Source organism: Rhinichthys klamathensis, unplaced genomic scaffold (assembly GCF_029890125.1).
Source record: "Rhinichthys klamathensis goyatoka isolate OS25496 unplaced genomic scaffold, OSU_Roscu_1.1 h1tg000168l_1, whole genome shotgun sequence".
In the NCBI taxonomy this organism is placed as follows: Eukaryota; Metazoa; Chordata; class Actinopteri; order Cypriniformes; family Leuciscidae; genus Rhinichthys; species Rhinichthys klamathensis.
The window spans coordinates 1,391,005-1,413,163 of record NW_026606699.1 but is presented as its reverse complement, the minus strand read 5'-3'; the positions used below and the strand labels follow the sequence as shown (position 1 = coordinate 1,413,163).

Genomic DNA, 22,159 nt, shown 5'->3' with positions numbered 1-22,159 from the left:
GAGCTGATATTAATTGAGTGGCAAATCAGCATATTAGAATGATTTCTGAAGGAAACAGCCAGTTTAAACTGTATTAATATTTCACATTTTCTTTTTTTAAATGAATGCAGCCTTGGTGAGCATTTAAGAGACTTCTTTCAAAACCATTAAAACAATCTTAATTATTCCAAACTTTTGACCGGTGTATGTATTGAAAACAAATGAGAAGCGACAGAATGACAGTTTAAATTATCGAGCTCTAACTAACTTGAGTAGGCAGGTCCAAGACTGCAAAAAGTGAAAAATGGCATGACCAGCTGCTGTTCTGGTCTTGTTTACCGTTACAGAAGCTCTGCCTCTCCGAGAGGCTTGAGTTGCACAGATGATCAGAGATCTTTGGCACCTGGATGCAACACTCTGAGGCGACGCTCCATGACGTGCTGTGAGACCATGTCCCTGAGGAACGTCACCAGTGATCTTCTGCACAGGCAGATCAGGGTGAGGAAACATCTTTATCTTTTAAAAGTAGAAGAGAAATTATAAATATTTAAAGCAATATTTCATCCAAAAAGAAAAATCCCCTCATTATTTACTCACCCTCATGTTATTCCATGTTGTTGTTTTGTTAATGTGGAGCGCCAAAGGAGGCAGTTTGAACCCAGTTTTATAAAGAAATGCAGGACAAATGGCTTCAAGCACTTGTAATGTATGTCGATCCGTGTGTGCAGGAGAAGAGAGCGCTGGACTTCCAGAGACACTATCATGTGACCGACCCGTTTATAAAGCGTCTGGGGCTGGAGGCAGAACTACAGGTGATTTATGAATGATTGTGTGTTGATTCAGATTTTTCACGTGACGTCATACACACATTACACAGCGCCCACCTAAAGGGCAAAACAAGGGCAAGGCTTTCCTTTGAAATCATTTTTTTATTTCAAGTATCAAAAATGGTTTTTGATGGTTTTATTTTTAGTTAACGATAATAACCCTGATGCATTCTGCACACAAAAGTGAAAAGAACTTTTAAAAATGCAAGGCCAGTTATTTTTTAAAAGGTTTGCACTAAGTACTAATCTACTGAGACATTAAAAGAGCAAACTCATGCATACATCTTAATGATAATGCACACTATATGCAGGGAAGCATATGCAGCTAAACTAAATTTAATGTTTCCCCTAGAAAGCCATTATAAAGAAAATGCTTAAAGAAGGGACATATCATCCTAAAATGAAAATTAAGTCATAATTTGCTCTTCTTTCTTGTAAGAACCACAAAAGGAGATTTTTTTTATTAATTTTTTTAAATGGTCAGTTCACGCTCGTCCATATAATGGCAGTGAACAGCAACCAGCATCAAGCTTTTTAAAAAAAGATGCAAAAGTATCACAGAATGATCCCATACGACACGTGCCGTATATTCCAAGTGTTCTGGAATACGATAGGGTTTGGTGAAAAACAAACCCAAATTTAAAATATTTAATGAAAATCCTGACCTCGGCCGTTGGTCTTCTGTGCTGAGCTGTTCGTGTGACTCTGTTAGCGCCGCAGTTCACTCCATCTCGCCCAGAAAAAGCACACAAGTTGTGGGAAATCAGGATTAACAGGTGTACCTTCTTCTCTGAGGTGAATATGTCCATTGCGTTCATCGCAACAAGAAGTAATCGCGTTCACATCTGTCAACTGTCATTCTGACTGTCATCAGACAAACAGAGTTCCGGTTCGGAGATATTTAACTCTGTGAAGAAAATACACTGATTCTTTTTTGGGATTTCTAGGCGTTGTATTTTGTGTTGCGTATGTATTGCCGGTTGCAATTCACTGCCATTGTATGGACAAGCATGAGCTGAACATTTAAAAAAAATTCTCCTTTTGTGATCCATAAAAGAAAGAAGGGCATCCGGCATTAGAACAACAGAGTAAATGATGACTTACTTTTCATTTTATAGTGAACTATATCTGAGTGAAACAGCTTCTGGATCAAGAATTTAGGGCGGGATTTTTGTTATGGTTTGCTATTGGTTGATCTTATGTGAGTGACAGGTTGTCCCGCCCTCGTGTCAGTAAACGCATCATCAGAGAAGAGATGTTACTGCAAGAATTCGTTGTTTGTGCAGGGATAAATAATTTTTAATAAATACTGCAATATTCCATTTTTATAAGAATTGTCGATTTTGATGCAGTTTGATTTCATGGTGACTTGAAAATAGTACTAAAAATACAAAAACAATTTATTTTATTGTTAATTCTTGAATATATATATACACCCTTACAACTCAACAGTCTGTTTTTGCTGCTGTATCTTTAAGATTCAATGTAACACCTCTTCATGTGTGAAATGAGTAATGCTGCGCTCACACATGAGCCATTGTGTATATATTAGGATTGCTAATATATTTTAGCGCTGAGTTATTGTCTCTGTTTTCAGGGTCACTCTGGCTGTGTCAACTGTCTGGAGTGGAATGAGAAAGGAGAGTAAGTTCTGTTGTAAAACCCAGTTTGCTGCATTTCACAGTGTCTCTTCATAAACTCATTCGGCTTGTTCCTTTCTAGTCTCCTGGCCTCAGGTTCAGATGATCAGCATGCCATCATCTGGGATCCCTTCCGGCACAGGAAGCTCATCACTATGCACACAGGACATGCAGCTAACATCTTCTCAGTCAAGGTGAAGCCCACGTCAAGTTTCTGCTTTTTCACACAGGGTCTTGTAAATAGGCCAAAATGTGTATTCTTAATGAACGTGTGTGTTTGCAGTTCCTCCCTCACTCCGACGACCGAATCTTGATCACAGGAGCCGCCGATACTAAGGTGCACGTGCACGACTTGACGGCGAAGGAGACCATTCACATGTTCTCAGACCACACTAACCGTGTCAAACGGATCGCAACGGCTCCCATGTGGCCCAACACCTTCTGGAGCGCAGCTGAGGACGGCATCATTAGGTAGGGCGAGTTGAAGTCTGTGCCTCAGACGTGCTTGAGTTCGTGAATTGATACAAGCAAATAATTGCATTGAATAAAAAATGAAAATAAATAAATGGGGCTGCATGATAATCAGGATAAAGCTCAGTGCAATTATCAAATCAAAGGCTGCAATGTGAATTGTACTGCAACTGTATAGGCTGATGCGCTACATTTTTCAGAGTGAAGCACGCAAAGCATTTCAGTATTATAGTTATCAATTTTTTTATTTTTTTTTACAGAACAATTGTAATTTACAACAGTATTATATTTGTCTTAATTTTTATGTTAAACCATTCCACTATTACTACTACTCATATTTTATTATTATAATAATATATTATAATTATTATCGGCAACATCTGAGAAGCGTGAATGTGTCGTGAAATTACTGAAATATTAACTTAATCTTTGGGGTAAATGTCTAAGTTTGGGAATCCCAGGTCTAATGGATACCAGTGTTATTTTAGTATCATTAATATACTATTATTGTTTTTGTTTTTATATTCATTTTAGTAAAAATTGTAGTAATTTTTTTTTTTTTTGTCTTTTTTGTTAGTGTTTTTAAATCTTTATGCATATATTTTTTTATTATTATTCTTTTAATTTTAGTAAATTGAGTTATTTTTGCCATAGCAACTAACTGAAATAAAAAGTTTTTATTTTATATCTGTCACTGTTTATTTTATTTCAAGTAATGGAAATGTTTTTGATGGTTTTAGTTTAAGTTAACAATAATAACCCTGAAGCTGCACACAAAAGTGGAAAGAACATTTAAAAAAAGTCACAAGCTTTTTTTGCAAGTCGCATTAAAAATAATCAGGAGTCGTGGGTTGCGGTTTCTTGGGCTTATTTGAAAAAATATGGTTGCTTTTTAGCAACTTTGTTTCTGTACATTTATGGTAGCTGTTTTTTCCAATACATTGATCAACATTCCTGCTCACAGCTAATAGTCAGTCAGTGCAGGAATGAAAGTGACGTAGCGTAATTCGTCCTCGCACATCCCGCCCCCTCCTCCCCCTCATTGGAGAAAAATTGCATTCAACGCGCAGGCATGTGACGTTGTAATCCAAGCAATGATAGTTAGTAGATGGAAATAGACTTGTGTACATTTTCACAAATAATGCCAACCAACAGAGATGTTCATGATGGAGAGGAAACATGGGAGATGATGGACGGTGCAGGGGAGGAGAGGGATTTAATTTAACTTAAAAAATATTTCTATAATGTATTAATCACTACAGACTTTAAAAAAAAATTTAAGTAATAATTCTAACAGTAGATACATATGGTTTTACATACATATTTTTTTTATTATAAATATGTGGCTATATTACAACTCCCCCTTAGTGCGCTTGTCTTTTCTCCTTTTCCATATCTGCACATATTCTGCTCACAGGTCACTGATCAGAGGATAGAGCGTGCAATACTTGATGGTTTTTGTAAAATGACTCCTGTTTTTGGTTTTCAAACTCCGAGAGGTTTCAGTTTAATATGCTGCAGGCTCATTTATTGATTACCGTATAAATAATATAATGATATTGGGCTTGTTTTTGAAGCTGCGGTTACTAATCTGTCTTGCGAGAGTTGACAGCACTGGTGCTGACGTGCTGTTAGCCGTGTTGAATCTCGAGGGCATGGGCACAAGCCTCCAGCTGAAGTTTAATCATATATGTTCTCCTTGAAGTTAAATAGGCTCATGGGAAGCAGCTTATATGCCCTTGAAAACTGCATCTCCAGATGTTGTGTTGGCTGCAGGGTAGTGTCGCCCATCGGGGAGCATGCAAATGCCCTGGCACTGAATGATGTTTGGGTATGAAAGAACACAGCAGGTCTCTGGCTAATGCCAAAGCTGACTGCCTCGCTGTCTTTAATGCTCTGCATGTAGAGGACACATGAACAGTAGGAAAATATAAGCTTGTCAGGTTGTTGTTTTTCTAAAATAAGTGTCTGAAAGTGTGGTCACAATAGTGTCATTTCACGGTCAAAAAAAGGTCAATTGTGAATATTGTAGGGCGACTTGAGCAGGACATTTCTAAGGGATACGTTTTTTACTCCGCTTATAGTACATTATGTAATTCCTCTACATCAGCAAACGGTCAAACACATTCATCTAGTGTGTGTTTATATATATATATAAAACAATGGAAAAGTAGCGCAGTGGAATGCAAAAACTAATTCTGTATGGATGGACCTGTACACTTGTTGTAAACGATTGTTACAAAAGGGAAAGTTAATCTGACACTAAAATGTAGTAATTTTCTTTCCTTTTCCAATCTGCCATATATAGACCATCAATGCTCGCTTTTCTTTTTTTATTACAGTAATTCCTTACAATTGGATGGTACCTGGAATCTTAGTCAAGGCATTCAACTAAAAATAAAAAAAATAAAAAAAACAGCAAAACATATTTTGTGAAACAGATATTACATCCAAAATTATAAGAGAAAGAAAAAAAGGGACATAACAGTCATCAATTGTAGTAACAATAGAGTATGTTGCAAGGCAATGTCAGCCAACCCAATATTACAGCTTTTTTGTAAATTCAGATATAGTTATATATTTATTACTCTGCCTGTAGTTTGGGTACCAGATCCGATCCGTTTTCAAATTCTTTTTTATTAACTATATACAAAAGAAAACATTTGAGGATGATGCATTTTAATCCAGAAGTACTCTCATTCCCAATATGGGTATTTATTTTTATTCCTATCATTATTTACTTCTTTCATTCCATATCCTTCGTATCTCTTATTCAATAATTCTTAAGATTTCCCTTCTTTTCTTAACATTTTTCAAAATTTCTACACTAGGTCTGGTCTAAGTAGGAGAATGTAGTCTATCCATTTTCTCCATAGCTTGATACATTTCTCGGACTGTAGCCGAAGATTCATTGTTAACCTCTCCATTGTGTAATACACAATTCCCAGCCAATCGTTAATTCCCGGTGTTTCAGGTTGCAACCACTTTCTAGTTATAGCTTTTTTGCAAGCTATCAACAGAATTCTCATTAAATATTTATCAGATTTATCTTCTGATTTAAAATTTGTAAGACCCAAGTATAGAGTTAATAAACTAAATTGGATGGGTTCCATAAATACACTCTCTAAACTCTTATGGATTTCTTGCTAATATTTTTTTACTTTAGAGCATTCCCAGAATATATGGCTATGATTGGCTTCATTCGAGCCACACATTCTCCTGCAGATTCTCGCTTTACATTTTCAAGTCTGTTAACCATTTTATTTCCCTTCTCCCCAGGCAGTATGATCTGCGAGAGAGCAGTAAACGCTCCGAGGTGTTAATAGATCTGACAGAGTATTGCGGGCAGCTTGTGGAAGCCAAATGTCTGGCGATCAACCCTCGTGACAACAACTACATGGCCGTGGGAGCTAACGGGCCTTTTGTCCGGCTCTATGACATCAGAATGATCCACAATCACAGGTGATTTTTATTTGTATCATTAAAAGAATAATTAGAAAACAAACTGATATGTGAGGCAGAATGTCCATACAAAAATAATATTGTTTAGCTCCAAAAATGATCCAAGGAACAGACAAACATTGTTTGTTAACAATCTTCCCCTCTCACATCTCATTCACCTCTGCTGTTATCAATCAAGCTGTTAGTTTAGACTTATTGCAGCAGGTTTGATGTTATTAGAATTGAAAATTTGAAAAGCGCGGCAACAAATGAGATTTGAGACGTGGCAGATTATCATTCCTTTTCGCAAAAACAACTTGAGGGTGAGTAAACAATGACAAAATTAACATTTTTGGGTGGAATATTTCTTGAAATACTTTTTCAAATTACTCTATTTTCCAGAAAATAAGTTGCATTTTTGAGGGATAGGTATAAAACCTAATATAGTTTTTTTTTTTATCAAATATATATAGAAAATATAGGTATAAAACATATTATATTGGCATTCATTATAAACAACATTTATAACAAACACCAAGCCAAAACTAATTTAATTAAGTGAAATTTAAAAAATAAATGTTCTTGATAGTAATTGCATTATATAAGTTACTAATGCAGAGCACGTTTAATTTAATAAAAAGAACTTATATTCCATGAACACAGTAACTAGAATTCTTGGTTAAAGATTCATGTTCCTCTTATGATTATATTTCAGGGATGTTTTCTTTAGGGTGTAATGTTACATTCTTGTCTACCTTCTAGGAAGTCTATGAGTCAAAGTACCTCAGCTGGTGTTCATACATTTTGCGACAAACGGAAATCGATACCGGATGGTGCTGGACAATACTATGTCGCAGGTTTGTAGTCCGTATCATTGCGTTGCTCCCGGATGGAACTTCTGTGTTGGAAAAACCTGCTTTTACAGATATTTATCTCCGTTTGCAGGTCACTTACCTGTGAAGCTTCCTGACTATAATAACAGATTACGAGTTCTGGTGGCAACCTATGTTACATTCAGTCCCGACGGTACTGAACTGCTGGTAAACATGGGTGGAGAACAGGTGATTAACTAGTGAGGATTGCTGATGATAGTTATTGACTCTCAGTCGCCAGTGTGCAGCACTAAAGATGTTTTATGCAGTTACGCATCACTGCTTCCTGTTTGCAGGTATATTTATTTGATCTGACGTTCAAACAGAGACCGTACACTTTTCTGCTGCCCAAAAAGTGCCACCCATCACCAGGTAAGCTGTGAATGCGGTCTTGGAATCAAGCACAGTAGTCAACATTTGAAGTAGATCAAAAAAGTTCATCAAAGTTGTCCTAAGAAAAGAACGGGTATTGTTCAAAATTCATGTATAACTTTGATGAAAGGTTTTTGATCCACTTCAAATGTTGACTACTGTATTTATTTAATAATTATAAATATATCAGTCAGTCTTAGTGCATTTAGGATCATAATTAATAATTACTAGGGTTGCGCAACTTTGAACTACGGTAAATTGAGTTGAAAAATGACCCTTTTTTTAAAGCTTATTTACAGCTGAAATTAATTTCATAATTAAGAACTTTGCAACATTAATACTGTTATTTTCTGTTTATTACTGTGAAGTTGCTTTGAAACCGTTTGTATTGTAAAAAGTACAGAAATATGGCTTGACTTGATAATATAGCAAAACAAATAATGGACATATAAAAAAATATGTCGAAAAAATCTTTCTATTTCTGCATTTGCTTTTTTCAGTCAAAGGAACCATCTTTTAAACTTGTTAACATTTGCAGTGATAAAGCAGATTCATTGATTAATTGAATTATTTCACAGAAATGTATCAAACTTACAAGCTTACAAGTTTAAATGAGAAAAGCTATTAAAACATTGAAGTGGAAGAACTAGTCTCACAACACAATCTTAAAACCAATTGTTAAGATCGCTAACAATTTATAATATATATATATATATATATATAAATATAAAAAAATAAGAAGTAACCTTGTGTTGTACTGGTCTACTCTTGATTAATTGTTGTTCATGATGGGCATCTTCTGGCAGAGGTACAAAATGGAAAAACCACCAACGGTGTGTCCAATGGGATTCATCTTCCTGCAAGCCGCCTTAAACTGGCTAAATTGACCAGGTAACATTGATTCATGTGTGTTATGCCAACTGCATCTTTAATTATGTTTCCAACCAAAGTTGCGAATTCAACGTCTGACTGTCTCACTTACCTCTAGACTAGATTGTTCCTGGGAAATTGTAAACTGCTGCAATCGGGGATGCCACGGTGTCTCTTTTTACTGACATTATAAATTACTTGCGCTTCAATAAATACTGTCATGTTATCTTGCATTCGGATGTCTGGTGTTTGGGAAAGTTCTGGGAGGAAATTAAACCAAATCATTTTGATGATAGGCATTTCAGAATGACCAAACCAACATTTGAGATGATTTGCAAAGCGATTGGTCCACTGGTTAGTCCAGTTATCCAATCACTTTAACATCATGTGAGTTTCTGTTGTGCATTGAGGAAATTTATTTGGTTCCATCGTAGTTTATGCACGTCTTATCGGATAAAAAAAATGATCCGTCTCAATTGAGTGCATACGTTTTTTGATACATTTTTGGATTTTATGCACATTTTGGTGTTTCCATTTAGTTTAGTTTTTTAATGCAGTATCCCAAAATTCGCATAAAAATAGGTGGTTGGAAACATGGCTATTGATTCTGTCGCTGTCCTGTTTATATTATTTCCCATTCATTTGTCACAGACTAGTTTGAGTTGCTGTAATTGTTGCTGTCTGTATTCGTGTCTCTGCATCAGTGGCTCCAGTGATCTTCCTCCTTATCTGGAGAGGATCAAGCAACAGGCTAATGAAGCGTTTGCGCAGCAGCAGTGGACTCAAGCCATTCAGCTCTACAGTCTAGGCCTCCATGAAGCCAGTCAAAACGCTATGCTGTACGGAAACCGTGCTGCTGCATACATGAAACGAAAATGGTATGATAAATGGTTTGATGCAAGAAGTGCTGCATGATTTGGTTAAAAAAAACATCACATTTTGATTATTTTGACTTTGGAAACAGCACATCTCAGGTTGAAGAAGATGCATATGGCGCATGCCAAGTTTATATACGTTTAATTACATCCACAGTATTTGTGCTTTAAGGCAAGACACCACAGGTGAAAGGTGATTTTAACTCATCAATATTACCATTCTTTCCCCAGTTGATTAATTAAAGTACATTATGCCAATTGTTTTGTATTACAAGTTTTCAGAAATTTGATGTTCAAATATATACATTTTCTAATTAAATATGCACCTTTCCAGAACAGAATGGAGATTTCTGTCTATGAAATCTACAGATGCAAATAAATAGTCCAATAAAATAAACACTCAAGTGTATTTTCGGTCGATTTCTTTCCACTAGTCTGAAAGAAGACGTGTTATGGAAGCAAAATAGGCCAAAGTCTCAAATTGACCAGTGCATGAAAAAACAACGGTTTTGCTTTAATAATCAGTGTTTTAATGTGAAGAGCATCACCTGTCTTTGCTCTCGTCTCTGACAGGGACGGTGATCACTATGACGCGCTGCGAGACTGTCTTAAGGCCTTGTCCCTGAACCCAGGCCACCTGAAGGCGCACTTCCGCTTAGCGCGCTGCCTCTTTGAGCTCAAGTACATCGCCGAGGCCCTGGAGTGTCTAGATGACTTCAAGGGCAAGTTTCCAGACCAGGCGCACAGCAGCGCTTGTGACGCACTCGACAAAGACATCAAGGCTGCCCTCTTCTCAAAAACAGACTCCTCCTGTAGGTTCTTGTCTCGTCTGTCTTGGATATTGTATTTTGTTTGTGGATGCATTTTAATAAGGATTCTGGATATTTGTCATGCATCTGATCTAGCTGACGACAAAAAGGGGAACAGCTCCATCCGCTTTCATAATTTCAGCCGGAAAGAGTCCATCCCGGAGGATGAGATCGTTCTCAGAGAGCGAAGCTTCGACTACAAGCATCGCTATTGTGGCCACTGCAACACGACCACTGACATTAAGGAAGCAAACTTCTTTGGAAGGTCAGTTTACTGACGCCTTATTCCCCTCTAATGAATTATGAACTAGGGCTGGGTGATATATTTAATACATATTAATAATAATTTTGTGATGATTTTCCTTAAGAATGTTTCAATACACTAGATTCACGATTTAAAGATGTTTTAATGGCATCTCTCATTTAAACTTCAGTAGCACGCCTTGATTATTTGAACTAGATTTTTTACTGTCATTTTTCTTCTTGCGTTACACATTTTGAATCTACTTGTCAAAAAATGGTACCTGTAGCTCAAACAGTGAAGCACAGCACTTGGAACACCAGGGTTGATTCTCAGGCAATACATGCAATGTTGAATGCATTGTAAGTCACTCGGATAAAAGCATCTGCCAAATGCATTAAATGGCAAGTTTGCTGATTTTTAACCAGGTTTATATTGTTACAGTGTTGGTAGTATATTAAAACAATGTATTCTCTTTCTCCGTGTTACCTGCACCCAGATATCCCAGTTTCATTGTCAGCAAAAGTCTGCCAGATGACGCAAAGCGCTGTCATTTTTGACAGTTTTTGTTAATTCCCCCTTTAATGTGAATCTCTTGTCCATGCCTATAATGCATGTCATATCTGTTGCTAAACGAGGATCTGAATATAAGACATCAGCACATGACTTGTTTGGTTGTCGCTCTACAGTAAAGGCCAGTACATTGTGAGCGGTTCAGATGATGGGTCATTTTTCATCTGGAACAAAGAGACAACGAACCTGGTGCGGATCTTACAGGGGGACGAGTCTATAGTGAACTGCCTACAGCCACACCCCAGCTACTGCTTCCTGGCCACCAGCGGCATCGATCCCGTAGTGCGGCTGTGGAACCCGAGACCGGAGGTACGAACCGACTCCAATGCCACGTTTGTCACATCAGTGGCGTGTGTCATTATGACTGATGAATAAATGATTGCTAACATTGATTTTCTTAAAAAATACGATTGATCCAACTAACTAAAATGTATTAGAATAAAAAAAATTCTTTAAATAAATACAATTTATTAAAGTAAAATAAATTAATATATTTGATTACAATAAATTAGGGCTGTCAAATGATTAATCGTGATTAATCACATCCAAAATTTTTTTTTTTTTTACATAATATATGTGGGTGCACTGTGTATAATTATTTTATATATATAAATACACACACATGCTTGTATATATTTAAGAAATATTTTCATGTATATACTGTATATAGATTTATATATAATTTATATTATATATAAATATACATATTTTATATATAAATAAATAAAAATCTTAAATATACATGCATTTGTGTGTATTTATATATATATATATATATACAAAACAATTATACACAGTGCACCCACATATATTATGTAAAAAAAACTTTTATTTTGGATGTTATTAATCGTGATTAATCATTTGACAGCCCTACAATAAATACAATTGAATTTAAATAAATAATAAGAAAATCAGTGTAAAAACAAATAAATAAAAATAAGATGAAACTTACTAAATAAATAAATTGAAATTAAAATAAATTAAATATCATTTAAATAAATAAATAAGCCCATATTCATACATTTGATTAAAATGATGTTTTTTATATAAAAAATAAATGCATGTATAAAATACATCTTACTCACATCTGCAACGCAATGAAGTAGGCTAATAGAAACTAAATAGTTTACACATTTATAATATCATTTTTTTTTCACTCTGTTAGTTGGATCTTTTTACATACAAATATAAAGCTCTCTTTTAAATTTTAGGATGGGGGTTCTCCAATACGAATCATCATATTTCGGGGGGTCTGTGGCATCTGAAAGATTGAAAAGCCCTGCTCTAGAATGATTCATTCTTTCCAAATAGAGCTATTCAAAATATTGCAATGTCCGTTTTTTCCAACATCGTGCAGCACTAATCGAATGTATCTTGAGGCGAGACAAAGAATGATAAAGTACATCAGCAGACTGTTGATTGCACCAAAAGTAACTTTTCCCTTCTGTCTATCCTGCGTGGCCGACCGTCAGTCGGAGAATGAGAACTGTCGGGTGGTGGAGGACATGGAGAGTGCGGCCCAAGCCAACCAACGGCGCATGAATGCGGATCCGCTGGAGGTGATGCTGTTGAACATGGGCTACCGCATCACAGGCCTGAGCAGCAGAGGAGCCGAGGGCTCGGATGAGGACGACAGCTCAGAGGGCCAGGTTCAGTGCCGCTCTAGCTAGAACGCACCCGTCCCGCATTTGAGAAGGCGGCAAAGCACCTTAGATATTTCCTTTGCAATTTCAGTTCTTCAACATGATGCCGAGTGAATGAATGTTTGCCGCTCCGCACTATGCAGACGTTTGGAGAAGTGGGGAACACAATCGCACAATCCAAGTGAAGTCAAAAGCACTTACAGATTAATGTCTGCAAAATCATTTTAAAAAGTGCGCGCTAGAAGAGTGTTGGCACACCGTCAGATTAAAGCTTGTTTCCAAAGTCTCAAAGCGCTTGGGTCTTTCATATGTGGGGCTTGCTATTGGACACTGTTCTCATTTTGTTTCTTTTCCCAATGAACTTAATCATCTTTATGAGCACCAGAGGGCAGTAAACTGAGTGTTATTATATGTTTATAGGTCTGCAGCACTTTCTTTTGGAATAATAAATGGTGTTTATGTTCGGCCCAGACCCGCATTCTGAATGTTCATCAAGTCGTGGTTTGCTGGGACTGAAAATGTTTGTTGTTCATGATAATGCTTTTTGTCAGATATCTTGGAAGGATTTGTTATTATAATTTTTTTTACCTTTTTCTTCATCGGCACAAGCAGGACGTCTGACTGTTGCCCTTTCATCTTCATTGATGAACCTGAAAAGAGATGATAAACCAAGAATAAGAGACTTATCACAAAGATTATAACTTGCTATGAGAAGAAGAGATTTAACTGCAGTTAAAAGAAACAATTGGGTCTATTTTGGGATATGTGTTTTTTTTTTGTTTTTTTGTTCACTGTGTTAATTTTCTTTTGAGATTTTAGTACAGTTTAGTGCAAGATGTAAAAAATAAATAACATTTCTGTTGTTACTGTCATGATCCTTGGTGGAGTTTTTCCAAAAAGGAAAACATATTATTTGACTTAAACGTACTTTATTGGCTTTTTAAAACACGGTAATAATGCGACGGAGACAAACTAGATCGCTCTCATTAGAGTCAGTGGAGCCGTCGACACTAGAAGCGCCAGACAAACACGCTGCACAGCTACTCCAGTCATGTCTCAAATAAAATTAATTTATTTACAGGTATTATGTGTGATTTTATTAATTTACTTATTATACATTAAATGTCCTACTTTTGTGTTAATCATATATTTAGGCCTACATCTAAAATAACCCATGCAACTGATGGATTTCGTTTGGAAACATTTTCATTTCACTAAGGATAAAGTGTAGCTTCAAGCTCAAGCTGATTGTTTATGATCACTGAACAATCCCATGATGCACCTTCCAGTGCAGACGTGCTTCTCGTCTCGCAACTGATTGGATGCTCTGAATTGACGCAAATACACTCGCCGCCAAATCCCTGTGTGCTACTTTGATGAAGTTTTTACATTCACTTTCCCTAAACACAATTAGTCAAAGTCTGTTTTTTTGCTGAATAGTTTTTTTTCCCCTAAAGTATAATTCATTTCCTGTCATGTTGTGCCACAAACTGGAGAAAACACGTGTCCTCTAAAGGCCACCTGACCTACATACAGTAATGAGGAAGGTGTAACGTGCATCTGGGCCAGATGGGTTGCAAGGCCATAGTTGTGTTCAGAATAGCATACTACTATAGTTGCCTATATATATTGAGTAGTATGTAAACTGTGACCTACTACATTTGCAACCTTTCCATTGCATTTCTATTTTGATGCACTTACAAAAGTTAAAATTCCATTAGTTTTCTACATTACTTAACATGAACTAACAAGGAAAACTAATTCTAAAGCATTTATTAATCTTAGTTAATGTTAATTTCAACATTTACTAATCTAATGTTGTATCTGTAAATGTTATTTAATGGACGTGAGCTGACATGAACTAACAACGAACAGTTGTGTTTTTACCTAACATAAACAAAGATTAATAAAACATTTAGCAAATATATTGCTCATTGTTAGTTAATGTTAATTAATGCATGTTTTCGTGGTGTTACCATTAAAACATTTTTTTACCCCAAATTATATGTAGTAAGTTGTAGTAGTATGTAACACAATCCACATTGGTGTAGTGTAAGAAATGTGTCTTGCTTTACTGGGATAATGGAGAACACATCCCACCCCCAAATCCCCTCATATATTGGCCAGTGTCCTGTGCTCCACTTTTTACACTGTGAGAATAGTACCATTAGTCGTATGGCAACCCAGACGTCACACTACAATATGGATGAATGCAATGATTGGAGAGGATGTTTCTCCCTTATACAAGCCACATCTGCTCTTATACTGCTGTGATTTAATGCATGAAGCCCTGGGTTTGTCTTTACACAGATTTGTACATGGGAAGAAATTATAAGACCTATTTTTAAGACAATATTTTTTGCACCGTAGACAGTTAAGTGCATACACCCTAAATTCTCATTACCGTAATACTTTTTTATTCCCGAGTTTTTTTAGTAAATGTTCTGCAGACATATAAAAGGTACTCCAACATTTACAAAATGAGACAAGGTGTATGAAACCGTAATACTTTTTATCCTATTCTTACTCTGTGAAGCAAAACAATAAACAAAATATGTAATCATGGTAGTATTTGTTGTACTGCTTTTTCTTAATTTTTTCTAACAAAAAGAAAAACCAGTAACACTTTATTTAAAGCCTTTATGTATAATGTATAATGCATTATGAAGGTATTCATAATGTATGTTATAATGCATTACATCTTTTTTCATAAATAATTGTAACCAAAGTTGAAATGCATATTATTATACAATATTTGCAGATTCCTTGTGGCGTCTGAGATTGTATGTTTGTCATGTGTTTTAACGCATTATACTTTCTAAAGGCGTAACATAAGTATTATAATGTATTATAATTGTGGTTACAATTATTCATGATGAGACCATACAATGCATTATAAGGTGCATTCATTTACAAGGCATAATTAATGTATTAAAATATTTTTATAATGCAACACATATGAACGCTTTAAGTAAAGTGTTACTGAAAAAAACTATTATATTATATTATAATATAGTATGTTGATAATAATATTATAACCTAATGAGAACCACTACGGCGCCGACGTCACAATGACGTCACCGCGTAGACTGTGATGGCGGATGTTACCGAGATCGACACGATGAAACACTTCCACGGAGGTTTCGAGAAAATCGACAAAGAAATGAGCCGTTATCCGCACTGCATCGTCTGGACACCGATTCCGGTTCTGACGTGAGTAGCGACCGGAGATGTTCTGACGGATCACGTGCGGAACACCAACACATTCTCACAGTAAACGTGACTGTGTCTGTCAATATTACTGTCAGCGCTTTCTGTCATATTGTCTCGACTGAGCTCCTTTAATCCTCACACACATCTATGGAACCCCGTTCCCAACACATACGAAACAAAATCATGCTTTTGTAAAAGTCAATCACAGTCATGTTTCGTTTAAAACGTCGAAATTATTATGACATATACTAAATCAAAAGTATGACTTAAAAAGTGGAAATTATGCCATGGAAGTCGAAATTCTGAAGTAAAAAGCCGTAATTATGACACAAAACTGTCAAAAATATGACATAAAAGGTTATAGAAAGCACAATTTCGACTTTTTAAACTCAATTGTGACTCAGTATGTCATAATCTGTACTTTTATTATCTCATTATGATTTAGTCTCATAATTATGGCATTAAAAAGTCAAAATTATTAGTATGTCATAATTTCGATTTAGTGTGTCATAATTTGGACTTCTAATGTCATAATTATGAATTAGTATTTCATAATGGACTTTTTATGCCATAATTTGGACTTTTTGAATCAAAATTATGAAATGTTATGCCAATTATGATTTACCATAGCATGATTTTCTTTTTTCTTATGTCGCGGAAAATAGGCTTCCATCCATACATATCTGTATTTTATTAGAGAAACGTACCAAAAAGCTGCAAATATACACAGGTCTGATGAGGATTTCTGTGTTGATGTGTTTTTTGTTTGGTCTCTGCAGCTGGTTCCTGCCATTCATAGGGCACATGGGCATATGCACATCCACCGGTGTGATCAGGGATTTCGCTGGTCCTTACTTCGTATCAGTGAGTTTATTTCTGATGATTCCGCTGACTTTAGCTTGACTGCACTGATGCACTAACTACTTTCATTTATATTTTATACAGGAGGACAACATGGCGTTTGGAAAACCAACAAAGTGAGTTTAAAACCCTAGTGAATGTGATATCATCAGAATTATCATCTGCACACATGAGACTTAAACATTGGAAAGATTTGGTCCTACATCAAACATATTTTCTCACTAAGCATAATCGTTCAAACTAATAATACATTTTATTTTACCCCGTAAAACATTTCATTAAGAAATCTTAACTACGGGGCTTGACATTAGCCAAATGCTGGTGTATTTCAGCGGTAGCGTGTAACGCAGTCACTCTGGCAGGGTGGATTTCATACATAATACAGGTTTCAATAGTGGTCTATTAAAAAGACATCTGAAATAATAAACTAAATGCAATGTACTGTAGTGTTGTCAAAAATATCAATTTTTCGTTTTTTCGATTTTTTAAGTGAACAGTTTGGAAAGAAAACGCATGTGTAACAGTATAATGGATCAGTGCATCAGGTCTTAAAGTGCCAGCAGCCTAATATACCTGCTGCCAAATTATGAGATAATATAAAAAATATATATATGGCAGTTTTTCCACATGGTATCAATTGTGGCCAGTGAAAATACTGAGTGGCTAGTAAAACCACTAGCTATAGTGGCACGCAGGTGTGCAAAAAAAGTTAATGTTAAGCCATGACTATAAACTATAATTGATACAAAATATTCATTTGGATACATTTAAATTTAAAATGTGGATTTAATGCTTGTTGTTTCAGGTACTGGAGGCTGGATAAGAATAAAGTGTATGGCGGTGGAGCAAACGCCTGGGATATGGCCGTGCACGAGGCGTCTGAGGAATACAAAACTAGAATGGTCAGATCTCTACTGTAATATATACTTGTTATTGTCGTGAATGACGTCATTTGACATCTGATTTTATGGTGAAATGTGAACTGGAGTTATTTTCATGAGATTCACCTATTTACACAATGCATAATATATTGTGACATCTATATACATTCAACAATTTACCATATATTTTATTGTCATTGTAATATATTTATTAATAAGGCTTAAATGTGACATTTGTCTATTTTTATATTTTTTTACAATATAATTATAATCATTATTATTATAAAATTGTATTTGTCTAATAAATCGATATATTTATTTGTATGTTCTATTTTGATAGTCTTAACAGAAGTTTTGTTAAAAATGAATTTCGCAACCCAATTATATTACACAAACACAGCGACTTCCTAATATCTCTGTTTTTCACTGACGTTCTTTTCTGTTTTTCTTGTTTGTGACGTCCTCACCGCATTGCAGCACAATCTGTGTTGTGATAACTGCCACTCTCATGTGGCCATGGCTCTGAACCTCATGCGCTACGACAACTGCTCCTCGTGGAACATGGTCAAACTCTGCTTACTGTCCTTCATCCACAGCAAACATGTCAGGTGAGATGCCGGGCCAGCGGGAAATGTAAATCTATTTTCTAAATGCATGTTATTGTGGACGATTCATCCGTTTGTTTGACCCTGGAAATGTTTAATCAGAATATCAAAACTAGATCTTTCAGTGAAAGGACAGACTTCTCTCTATTGACGTATGCTGGTCTTCTCCAATCATTTAGTCCGCTTAAACTCCTCCTCTTTTGTACAATCCACTGCAAGCTTGTATTCAGATCTGCCTGCACTTTTGAGTGCCACGCCCACATTTCATCATCCAATCAATGACCAATGCATTGAACCAAGTCACAATACAGAAGAAAAGATCTGTCACTACTCCCGGTTTATCACAACTTTCATTTATATAATGGTAAAAAATATACATTGTCTGATTATTATTTCTTCCTGACAAAAGTGAGTGACTAACGCTTCTGAAAAGTTTAGCTGTGCTGTTTAAAACAGCGTTGTACTGATGAAGAGAGGCTGGCGAGATTACAATGGCTGTTCTAAACACTTAGTCGCTGTTTATATCCTTCTGTGGGACTAAACAGTTTTTTCTGTTTTTGCCATTCCTGTTAATGGCCGGTGACTTAAGAAATTCAATAAACAATATTATCGAATGATAGAAAAAATGTTTTACTAGCAATGAAACATACATTAATCCTTATTAAAGTTACACAAGTTATTCAGTCTGGAGCAATGAGTGATTTCTCTTTGTCTTTCGTTGTTTGATTAACATTAAAAACCCCCGACTGCAGCAGGAATATTAGGCGCTGTCGCTTTAAGAGCGAATGCACTGATCCAATATACTGAAACGCATGCATTTTCTTGCTCAACTGTTTATGTTCACTTAAGACATAACTGACTATTTATATGAGGATGCTTGCCAAGAAGACAGGCATTTTGACATCATTTTGTTTGAACATGTCTGTTCAAGCGCAAGAAGACGTGAAAGAGAGCTCAATTCAGTATCGCACGCTGTCTGAGACACAGCTTTCTGAGCGCGCACCACGGATGTTTAAACTTTCCACAGCACACGAGTTACGAATTGAGTTGCTTTTAGCGTCTTCTTGTGCTTGAATATTTAAATGAGCTGCTGGCAAGGCTTAAATATTGTGGCGATGCAGCACTGGCCAATCGACTGTCCCGAGTATCATTTCACGTCATGTTCTCACAATATTGCATTGTTAGAATTCATAAAAATGTTACCGGCCAACTGGCAATTGACACTGTTTCATATACTCACCAACGTCAGTTTTTACTCGCATTTGGCTCTTGGTGAGTGTTAATTTTAGGCCATGGTGCTATACATAATAAGTAAAGTGCACTTCTAAAACAAAACTGCATGGGGAACACAATTGATTGTGATAGTTTGATGTTAGCATGCTTTTAGGTTAAATATACTCAAACATATTACACATGTAAATGCAATGAATTCCCACATTGCATCTGCAGTGTTGGGTTTGATTGTTTCACTGAGCTCAATAAATTCTGATTGCCTTCTCTGTGAAGGACCCATGCAATACTGCCTTAGAATTTAGAAGTCAGTGTGTCCTTACTTTTGACTGAATGATTCATCGCAGTCGGCCACCGTGTTCCCCCTTATATGTCACCAGTCTTCCACCTGGGACTCTCAGTGTTGTGATGTAGAGGACACCAGGACACACAAAATAAGGGTTTCTGGGAGAGAGCGAGAGGTGGATTGTAAGCTTCTGCGTGAGACTATTCTCAAAAAATGACAATTCTGCCATTGTTTTCTCACCCTCGTGTCACGCTTTGACATTCTGCCTTAGATATGCATTTGGAATGACATGAAGGAGAGTAAATGATGACATAATTTACATTTTTGGTTAAACTAAACCCTGTTTCTCTAAAAGGATGATGTTTTTATCTACATGAGTCAAGTCACCTTTACATAGCGCTTTGTACAATACAGATTTTTAAGCAGCTTCACGGTAATAAACAGGAAAATAACCTTCAATGATGCAAACTTCAAAGAAGTAGTGATATTTTTTAGCTTAATTCATTTCAATGTTGATTCAATTCAGTTCAATAACTGTTGATGTTGAAAGGTTCGTCAATTCAGCTACTGTTTAAAGCAGCTCAACAGAACACAATAGTGTCATTATTCACATTTTCTTCTCATCCGATAGTTTCAGTGCAGTCAAATTGACAATATTGCTGAATATTAAGTGTCTTTAAAATCAAGCCACGGGTGACATGATGCTAAAATGGCTAATTTGAAGCGCTCTGTTCCTTGTTGTCCTGTAGCTTTGTGGGGTTCCTGAAGACCTGGCTGCCGTTCATGATGATTTGTGGGGTCATAGTCACCATCGCCCTTGCTGTCAACCTGCGATGACGGAGGTTGGATGACAGGAGCATCAAACACAGAGAGAGATGTTTAACGGTCGTACAGGGCATATCAGGATCATTATGAGCCACGGCTACAAGAAGCAAATCTGAACCTGAACTTTAATCATGCGTCTGTACGACATTAGATTGCTTCTGCTTGGAGATTCAGTCTGACTGGTTGGGAATACAGAGACCTTTTTGCATCTAGTGACACGCAGACTATTAGTGACATTGTAAGTGAATTACAGGGACCTTTTCCATTACTGCTTACATAAGCTTTTGCATTTGATATATTTGTAATATAATTGCATACATGGATGGGTCTGAATGAAACAAGATGACAATTTCCTGTCAAGACTGTTGGGAAAAGTGAATCCACAAACTATAAAGAGGAAGGTTATTAGAATTAAGATCTAAGCATATGACTTCTCGTAATTTTATTTTGCCTCATTCTTAGAACTATTTGAATTTTGTGGTGCATCAAAAATATGTCAATTTTTTCATCAGTTATTTTAATTGATCCAGGATGTTTACATTATTATTATTATTATTATTTAATGGGAGTTTGTATATTTGGTTCATTCCTTTTGTTTTTTTATGTTTTCATTTATATTATATGACCAAATACAAATGTAAATCCATAATGTTTGTCCTCATTTTTATACAATGACCTCAAAAGGTATTTTGAAACTTAAGATACAATTATCAAAATATAAAGGCAAGGGTCAATTGTTGGAAAGAAAGATAGCAAGTACATGTTTGCTAAAAATGTCCAAACAATACATCTAGTGCTGGATTTTTTCTCTACAATATAGGGTCATTTTTCTTCATGATGTTTAAAGTGTTTTTACTGAATGTGTGAGGTAATTTCTCCTCAAATAGGGGAATCACAGGTGTAGAGAATCACATGAACTATTAACATGATCCACTAACCACAAACAAACACTGACTGTCTTCATCTTCAGCACTACATCTATTATTTCAGCATTTCAAAGCCAACAAACTTTTTTTCTTTCAAATGTTTTGATTGTAGAGGGTGTGCATCTGCTATTTATTTTGGGAATTTAATGTATGACAAAGGACAGAAAGAAATCAGTGCAATTCATTTACATAATCAGACAGAAAACTGCTCTACAAATGTTCTTTATGGTCACAGTACAGGTCCTTCTAAAAAAATTAGCATATTGTGATAAAGTTCATTATTTTCCATAATGTAATGATAAAAATTAAACTTTCATATATTTTAGATTCATTGCACACCAACTGAAATATTTCAGGTCTTTTATTGTTTTAATACTGATGATTTTGGCATACAGCTCATGAAAACCCAAAATTCCTGTCTCAAAAAATTAGCATATCATGAAAAGGGTCTCTAAACAAGCTATTAACCTAATCATCTGAATCAACTAATTAACTCTAAACACCTGCAAAAGATTCCTGAGGCTTTTAAAAACTCCCAGCCTGTTTCATTACTCAAAACCGCAATCATGGGTAAGACTGCCGACCTGACTGCTGTCCAGAAGGCCATCATTGACACCCTCAAGCAAGAGGGTAAGACAGAAAGAAATTTCTGAACAAATAGGCTGTTCCCAGAGTGCTGTATCAAGGCACCTCAGTGGGAAGTCTGTGGGAAGGAAAAA

The 22,159-nt window shown here is 35.9% G+C and overlaps 2 protein-coding genes across 2 annotated transcripts; both read left to right on the top strand.

Annotated features, from left to right (window-relative positions):
- Window positions 1-293: 293 nt before the first annotated feature.
- On the top strand, window positions 294-13,085 carry wdtc1 (WD and tetratricopeptide repeats 1). Its single transcript, XM_056259481.1, has 15 exons — window positions 294-477; window positions 708-791; window positions 2,404-2,450; window positions 2,529-2,640; window positions 2,730-2,917; window positions 6,197-6,379; window positions 7,121-7,215; window positions 7,304-7,419; window positions 7,527-7,602; window positions 8,409-8,493; window positions 9,177-9,350; window positions 9,921-10,159; window positions 10,253-10,421; window positions 11,087-11,279; window positions 12,443-13,085. Exons 1-15 carry the CDS (start codon window positions 412-414, stop codon window positions 12,638-12,640), a joined length of 2,025 nt encoding a protein of 674 aa, XP_056115456.1. The 5' UTR covers window positions 294-411; the 3' UTR covers window positions 12,641-13,085.
- Window positions 13,086-15,679: 2,594 nt separating this feature from the next.
- Window positions 15,680-20,839, top strand: tmem222a (transmembrane protein 222a). The gene is made up of 6 exons (XM_056259492.1): window positions 15,680-15,826; window positions 16,606-16,690; window positions 16,772-16,803; window positions 17,493-17,589; window positions 18,046-18,176; window positions 20,439-20,839. Exons 1-6 carry the CDS (start codon window positions 15,708-15,710, stop codon window positions 20,524-20,526), a joined length of 552 nt encoding a protein of 183 aa, XP_056115467.1. The 5' UTR covers window positions 15,680-15,707; the 3' UTR covers window positions 20,527-20,839.
- The last annotated feature ends 1,320 nt before the right edge of the window (window positions 20,840-22,159 follow it).

Coding starts and splice junctions, on each gene's coding strand:
- wdtc1 (XM_056259481.1), top strand. CDS start 412: ATGACGTGCTGTGAGACCATGTCCCTGAGGAACGTCACCAGTGATCTT. Junction 8,494..9,176: donor AAACTGGCTAAATTGACCAG/GTAACATTGATT, acceptor TCTCTGCATCAG/TGGCTCCAGTGATCTTCCTC. Junction 11,280..12,442: donor TGTGGAACCCGAGACCGGAG/GTACGAACCGAC, acceptor GCCGACCGTCAG/TCGGAGAATGAGAACTGTCG.
- tmem222a (XM_056259492.1), top strand. CDS start 15,708: ATGGCGGATGTTACCGAGATCGACACGATGAAACACTTCCACGGAGGT. Junction 16,691..16,771: donor CTGGTCCTTACTTCGTATCA/GTGAGTTTATTT, acceptor TATTTTATACAG/GAGGACAACATGGCGTTTGG. Junction 16,804..17,492: donor GCGTTTGGAAAACCAACAAA/GTGAGTTTAAAA, acceptor TTGTTGTTTCAG/GTACTGGAGGCTGGATAAGA.